The following is a 7,500-nucleotide window of genomic DNA, read 5'->3' on the forward strand; positions in this document are numbered from 1 at the left end:
CCCCCCCCCCCCCCCCCCCCCGCCTAACCCGCGATCTTGGCGGGCCATTATATATATATATATATATATATATATATATATATATATATATATATATATATATGTATGTATGTATGTATGTATGTATGTATGTATGTATGTATGTATGTATATATATAAAATTAAATTTTAAAAAATTAGTATATTGTATAAATGATTTGTTATTGATTTATGGATTAACACATTATGTATTTGATTATTTATTAGTTATTTTAATATATACTTATTTCTCTTTTATATAAATTTTTTATTTAAATTTAATATGTTTAAATTTGACGGGCCCTCGCCAAGGTCCGCGGGCTTAAGACAGAGTGTCTCGCTCGGTCCCCACAGACAGTGCCAATGGTAGCATAAATGGAACTGGGGGTTATGATTACACTACGAATATGTATGTTTGTGAATAAGTGGGAGAATGCTCGTATGTCAGCCGGTTGGTTTACCGTAGAGCGACCGGACAGTCTGAGGCTGAATAATACTACAAGTGGTAAGTGGTTACAAGCAGGTTGCAATTGCAGGGTGAGCAGGTTGCAAATGTAGAGTGCAAGTTATTGAGCGGGTTGCTATTATAGAGTGAAGGTTACAAGTAGCAAGTAGTAGTTGTTACAATCACATGAAGATGAGAAGTGAAGGGGAGACCCTCCTATTTATACTAACTAAGTTTGTCTACGTATTTAATGAAGCTGCTGCAAGTGGCTTGACGTGGCGTCTTCTTGTTGGCTTAGTCAGACGGTCACTCTGCCGGCTACACATAGGTTGACTGGTCGAGGTACACTACAAGAAATTTCACATTTAGTGACAACAGAAGTTGTCACCAAAACTACCGATTTTGGTCACTTAGTGATCAATTTTTTTAAGTCGTCACATGTTGTCACTATATCCTCCGTTACTATTGTAGTAGTGACGACTTTTGAAAAGTTGTTACAATTATTTAAGACTTTTGTAACAATGTTTACGTACACTAAAGTATTATTTGAGTGATACTGGTCACAATAAATGTAAAATTTGTGACCTAATATGTTATTACAAAAAATTGGTTTAGTGACAACTAAAATCGTTGCAATTAATTATTTTATTGTGACAATACTTTAGTCACAATAGTTGCATTTATTTGTGAGAATTGTTCTCAAAAATAATTATTAGTGACCTAAAAATGGTTACAAATAATTACTTTGTTGTGACAACATAGTAACAAATACTGTATTTAACATTATTTCTCCCCAAATTCGCATTTCTTAAACTATATACTTCTGTTCATTTTTTTCTCCCCAAATTCAATATATTCTTCTTTATTTTTATGGGGCCACAAGAGAACAAATAATATTGTGTACTATGATTTATATTATAATGTTCATTGCAATGTATTATATATTTATTTTTAAATAGTATATATTTATTTTTAAATAGTATACTATCAATGACTTAAAATGAATTTTTAAAAAATTATACTTTCTGTCTCTAAATTAGTAAATTATGTAGTAATTGTAGGATCCGTCTCCACTTAATAGTTATGCTTACTTCTCGTTCTTAAATTATAACTGACATTGAAAATTTTACTTTTTTTAACAGTTCGTGCTCATTTCTCGTCTCTAAGATATAAGTAACGTTGAGAATTTTGTTCCTAATATTTTATTAAAAAAAATTGAAATTTGTAACGTTATTTATAGTTTTGAGATGAAAAATGAACATGATTAACAAATAATGACGAATCTCACTATTACCTAATACTCCCTCCGTCCCAAATTGGATGTCTCATTTGCTTTTTGCACGCTTTTTAAGAAATTAAAGTAAATGTGATGTGCTTTCCAATTATGCCCCTAACTTTTTTCACTTTTGAAAATAAAAGCATTAAGAAAGCAAAAGTCATAAGGGTAACTTGGGAAAAGTAGAATGATGATGATATTCAATTTTGGAAAGAGTACAATATTTTGGGACAAACTAAAAAGGAAAGTAAGACATGTAAAATGGGACAGAGGGAGTAACTTATAAACAAGAAGTACAATTTTTTTAAAAAATGAAATTTTTAGTACACTACAAACTAACCTAGTATAATGTGAATATGGTGCTTGGTATAAGAATTAATGACCGTTTTGGTTCATCGACTATGTCATAATTATCAAATTAAATCCTCAATTATTGAGTTCGTAACTGATTTGATCTTTCGTCAAACTAATCGAGCACCAATTTGATAATTACGAAGGATTAAATCTGTTACGAAATCAATAATTAAAAATTTAATTGATCAAAATTAATAATTGAGAATCAATTTAATAATTACGGCATAATCGAAGGACAAAATGGTCATTAATTCTTGGTATAATGAACTAATGAAGTGTATCTCCGCCACAGCCGATTGGCAGCCTAACTTTTGTGCGGTGCTTAAGAACCAACATAAGTTCTGCAGTTATATCCAACGATACTTAACTGAGATGGATACCATGAAATAGTTCCCCAATTAAGCTATTTGGTTGCTTTATCGTTGATCTCATTGATGGATTTGGTTACTATGAATTCTTGCTGGAAGTTGAAGTCTTCTGCTTTCACATTCCTCACTGATTCTAGCGCTTCATGTAAGTTCTCCTACCTTTCTGATTTCCCTTTCCAATAGCTTTCAAGATTCATTGTTCTACGGTTTCACACAAAAGCTCATCTTTATGGAATTCAATCAGAGGTTGTTTCGAGCTTTAACAGTGCAAAAATGGTGAAATTCCCACCAGGTTTCAAATTTTGTGCCTCATGTTATTCACCAGGGCTCATCCCCAGTTTATTGCACAGTGTGAGTTCTCAATTTCATAGTTCACTTAGCGTGTATTTCGCCGAAGAAATCAAACCTAATTGTAATTTCTGGTGATTTGTTGTATGTATGTTTCTTTCTCTGTTGTTGAGACCAGAGATATAGTAGACCTGATATTAGAGCTTTCGCAAGTCCAGTCAAGAAATCAAGAATAAAACGCAGAAAAATAAAAGAGAACACTACATTACCCGAGAAACTTGTGCTGGATGATTGTAACATAGAGGATGAGTTGCAAGACAAAAATGGCACACCCACTTCAGATGTAGGGGAGGTTGAGAATTCTCAAACAGTCCCATCTAGGAGCTCTGTGCTTCAAGCATGCACTATTACCTCTGGTTTAATATGCCTTTTGGGTTTTCTGATTCGTCAGGTGCAATTTACCCTCAACATTTTATTAATAATTGGATATACTGTATTAGGGAAAAGTGTCAAAATAATCCTCTAAACAATAAACATGTTATTTTGGAGCATTGAAGCCCAAATCCCGGTTGTTGACTTGTAATTGCATGTCACTAGGGTTTTGGCGACTCTTCGGCGAGGCTCCTACTAATTGTCAGCGAGATTCCAGGGACAAGTTGGTATGCCATCTCCAGTCGCCGGAGACCTGGTCGCCTTCTCTGAACGCGACCATTTGACGGTCATCGGTTGCTGGTATTTGTCCCCGGAATCTCTTCGGAAATTGGTCGGAGGCTTGTCGGAGGGTCGCCGGAACCTTAGTGACTTGCAATTACAGGTCAGTAACCGGTTTTTGGGCTTCGATGTTCCAAAATAACATGTTTATGAGTTTAATTGCAACTTTTGAAAGTTTAAGGGCATAATTGACTTTTCGAGCAAAGTTTAAGCGCTTATTTGACCCTTTTCCGCTGTAATATATATATATATATATATATATATATATATATATATGAACATGCGCCTGCTACTTGTACTCTTTTTCTGTGTTGCATTTTTAAGCATGTGAATGTGTGTGTATTAATGCATACCATCTTTCTTTCATATAACATAGGAAACTGATGGTGTAATTTACTTTAATATGATGACGTTTCTTGATATTGTAGGTCATTTTAATTAAAATCATTTTTTTTTATGATATCACTTCCAAAAAGTCAACTCATATCTGATATCATCCCATTACTTTAATGCTCTTCTTCTCATTAGTAAGGCAGTAACTTCCAGAAACCATCTCTATTTCTACAATAATTTTAACTGGAACCTTAGTTGAATTTTACAGTTTCTTGGCTAATTTGCAGGCCTCTCATTTTGCATCAACAGAAGGATTGCCAGTTGCAGACTGCTCTGTTGAAATTTCTTGTAAGATCGAGTCCTCTTATCCTTTGCACAAGTAGTTTGTAATGTAACATTCTATTATATCATTTCTATTATATCATTCTGGCAACATGAGATATCTTCATTTTATCTCTGTGTAGTTGCCTTTGCTTTTCCATATACAAATTACGACTATTGGTTAATGAATTTCATTGGAGTTCATTTTGCATTATATAGATTTCACTGATAGTTTACTCCAATACAGGGGATTTTCAGATGTGGCATCTTGAGTTGATTACTGGGCTGGTTATAATAGTATCCTCATGCCGATATTTACTGTTGAAAACTTGGCCAGATTTTGCTGAATCCAGTGAAGCAGCAAATAGACAGGTATTGTTGTTTGAGATCATTTTCTTAAAGCATATGATCTTGATACCTTATTGACTTCTTTATATTTTTGGATGGTTTCATCTTTTCATCAAGCTCCATAATTGACAGTAAAGTTCTTGTTAAGTGTATGCAGAACCACTGAATACCTAAATGATGTTCCAATTAAATGAAGAAACCTTTATTCTACATTTCATGCTTTTCTTGCATACAATTTCTAATTTGCAATGGGACTTTACCAATGTTAAAATTTAAATAGGGTCCCACAGGTGGCTCTAATGATACCACCCGAGCAGTTGAAGGAGAATTAATATAAAACTAGGAGTTGTGTTTTGATCAATAAATAACATGTATTTATAGGCTTATTATGATAACAACTAAATTTAAGAATATAGTAAAAATCTCAACAAACTTAATTCTATCTCATAAAAACTTCTAACAGTAATTTCTAACCACCTACATGCTTCCAGTCAACTTCATTATCCTCTCTCTGAATTTGCAAATGATGCTTCAGGTTCTTACTTCTCTTGAACCTTTGGATTACATTGTCGTGTCGTTTCTTCCTGGAGTTAGTGAGGTATGCACAGACAATGGTCTTTCGTTCGTACCTTTTACAGTTGTGCTTTATTGAATTTCAAAACTGATTCCAAGCTTCAATGGGTATTTGCATTCAACAGGAGTTTCTTTTCCGTGGTGCACTTTTGCCTCTCTTTGGTGCCAATTGGCCAAGTGCTCTGGCCGTTGCTGCAGTCTTTGGAATATTGCACTTGGGCAGCGGCCGAAAATATTCATTTGCAATCTGGTATTTGTTGAGTTGGAGCATTTCATTAGTTTGTTTATTCCCCCTTAAACTGATGCATTATCATTCTATTTAATGCATGCTCCATGTATATTGTACATTCATGATCCATTTCCTCTCATCTTTTCCCTTCATATTTGTAGATTTACAGTTTAAAGTATTTTTACCACCTCCATGCCCTTAACCAAGGCTGTAGAAGGCGCTAGGCAGGCAGCCGGGGGCGCCTAGCACCTAGGCCCTGCCTAGGCGGCTGAGTAAAATAATAATAATAATGTGTAGCTGCCCTAAACCCTAAAAAAAAAACACTTGGCCGAGTTAAGCGCCGACCTAGCCGAGTCAGGCGCCTAGGGGTGAAATCCCCTTGGCCTAGGGTTGCCTATGCGGCTGAGTAAAATAATAATAATAATGTGTGGTCGCCCTAAACCCTAAAAAAACACTCGTCTGTGTTAAGCGCCAACCCAGCCGAGTCGGATGCCTAGTTGGCCGGCCAACTAAAAGGCACCTAGGAGTGAAATCCCCTTGGCCTAGGGCGCCTAGGAGGCAATTTTTACAACATTGCCCTTAACACATTTGCACCCCTAGGAAGCTTGTGGTGCCAAAAATATGAACTGCAACCACACAAAATTATAGTTGTATTCTAATGAATTAGCTTATGATAACTTTTTAGGGCGNTCTCATTTTGCATCAACAGAAGGATTGCCAGTTGCAGACTGCTCTGTTGAAATTTCTTGTAAGATCGAGTCCTCTTATCCTTTGCACAAGTAGTTTGTAATGTAACATTCTATTATATCATTTCTATTATATCATTCTGGCAACATGAGATATCTTCATTTTATCTCTGTGTAGTTGCCTTTGCTTTTCCATATACAAATTACGACTATTGGTTAATGAATTTCATTGGAGTTCATTTTGCATTATATAGATTTCACTGATAGTTTACTCCAATACAGGGGATTTTCAGATGTGGCATCTTGAGTTGATTACTGGGCTGGTTATAATAGTATCCTCATGCCGATATTTACTGTTGAAAACTTGGCCAGATTTTGCTGAATCCAGTGAAGCAGCAAATAGACAGGTATTGTTGTTTGAGATCATTTTCTTAAAGCATATGATCTTGATACCTTATTGACTTCTTTATATTTTTGGATGGTTTCATCTTTTCATCAAGCTCCATAATTGACAGTAAAGTTCTTGTTAAGTGTATGCAGAACCACTGAATACCTAAATGATGTTCCAATTAAATGAAGAAACCTTTATTCTACATTTCATGCTTTTCTTGCATACAATTTCTAATTTGCAATGGGACTTTACCAATGTTAAAATTTAAATAGGGTCCCACAGGTGGCTCTAATGATACCACCCGAGCAGTTGAAGGAGAATTAATATAAAACTAGGAGTTGTGTTTTGATCAATAAATAACATGTATTTATAGGCTTATTATGATAACAACTAAATTTAAGAATATAGTAAAAATCTCAACAAACTTAATTCTATCTCATAAAAACTTCTAACAGTAATTTCTAACCACCTACATGCTTCCAGTCAACTTCATTATCCTCTCTCTGAATTTGCAAATGATGCTTCAGGTTCTTACTTCTCTTGAACCTTTGGATTACATTGTCGTGTCGTTTCTTCCTGGAGTTAGTGAGGTATGCACAGACAATGGTCTTTCGTTCGTACCTTTTACAGTTGTGCTTTATTGAATTTCAAAACTGATTCCAAGCTTCAATGGGTATTTGCATTCAACAGGAGTTTCTTTTCCGTGGTGCACTTTTGCCTCTCTTTGGTGCCAATTGGCCAAGTGCTCTGGCCGTTGCTGCAGTCTTTGGAATATTGCACTTGGGCAGCGGCCGAAAATATTCATTTGCAATCTGGTATTTGTTGAGTTGGAGCATTTCATTAGTTTGTTTATTCCCCCTTAAACTGATGCATTATCATTCTATTTAATGCATGCTCCATGTATATTGTACATTCATGATCCATTTCCTCTCATCTTTTCCCTTCATATTTGTAGATTTACAGTTTAAAGTATTTTTACCACCTCCATGCCCTTAACCAAGGCTGTAGAAGGCGCTAGGCAGGCAGCCGGGGGCGCCTAGCACCTAGGCCCTGCCTAGGCGGCTGAGTAAAATAATAATAATAATGTGTAGCTGCCCTAAACCCTAAAAAAAAAACACTTGGCCGAGTTAAGCGCCGACCTAGCCGAGTCAGGCGCCTA

General features: G+C 35.4%; 1 protein-coding gene across 5 annotated transcripts in view; it reads left to right on the forward strand.

Annotated features, from left to right (window-relative positions):
* Positions 1 to 2,397: 2,397 nt before the first annotated feature.
* Positions 2,398 to 7,500, forward strand: part of LOC116028981 — a 6,128-nt gene continuing 1,025 nt past the window's right edge. For 2 of the 5 annotated variants that reach the window (XM_031270846.1, XM_031270848.1), the window contains exons 1-7: positions 2,398 to 2,606; positions 2,754 to 2,812; positions 2,928 to 3,200; positions 4,081 to 4,141; positions 4,362 to 4,486; positions 4,998 to 5,060; positions 5,161 to 5,285. In XM_031270846.1, coding sequence (XP_031126706.1) covers positions 2,528 to 2,606; positions 2,754 to 2,812; positions 2,928 to 3,200; positions 4,081 to 4,141; positions 4,362 to 4,486; positions 4,998 to 5,060; positions 5,161 to 5,285 — 785 coding nt within the window. In that variant the 5' untranslated portion in view covers positions 2,398 to 2,527. Of the gene's footprint in view, positions 2,607 to 2,705; positions 2,813 to 2,927; positions 3,201 to 3,244; positions 3,564 to 4,080; positions 4,142 to 4,361; positions 4,487 to 4,997; positions 5,061 to 5,160; positions 5,286 to 7,500 lie in introns of those variants that run through there. The other 3 variants (XM_031270847.1, XM_031270850.1, XM_031270849.1) reach the window with 3 other exon arrangements.

This window comes from Ipomoea triloba, chromosome 9 (genome assembly GCF_003576645.1).
Source record: "Ipomoea triloba cultivar NCNSP0323 chromosome 9, ASM357664v1".
NCBI classification, from domain to species: domain Eukaryota; kingdom Viridiplantae; phylum Streptophyta; class Magnoliopsida; order Solanales; family Convolvulaceae; genus Ipomoea; species Ipomoea triloba.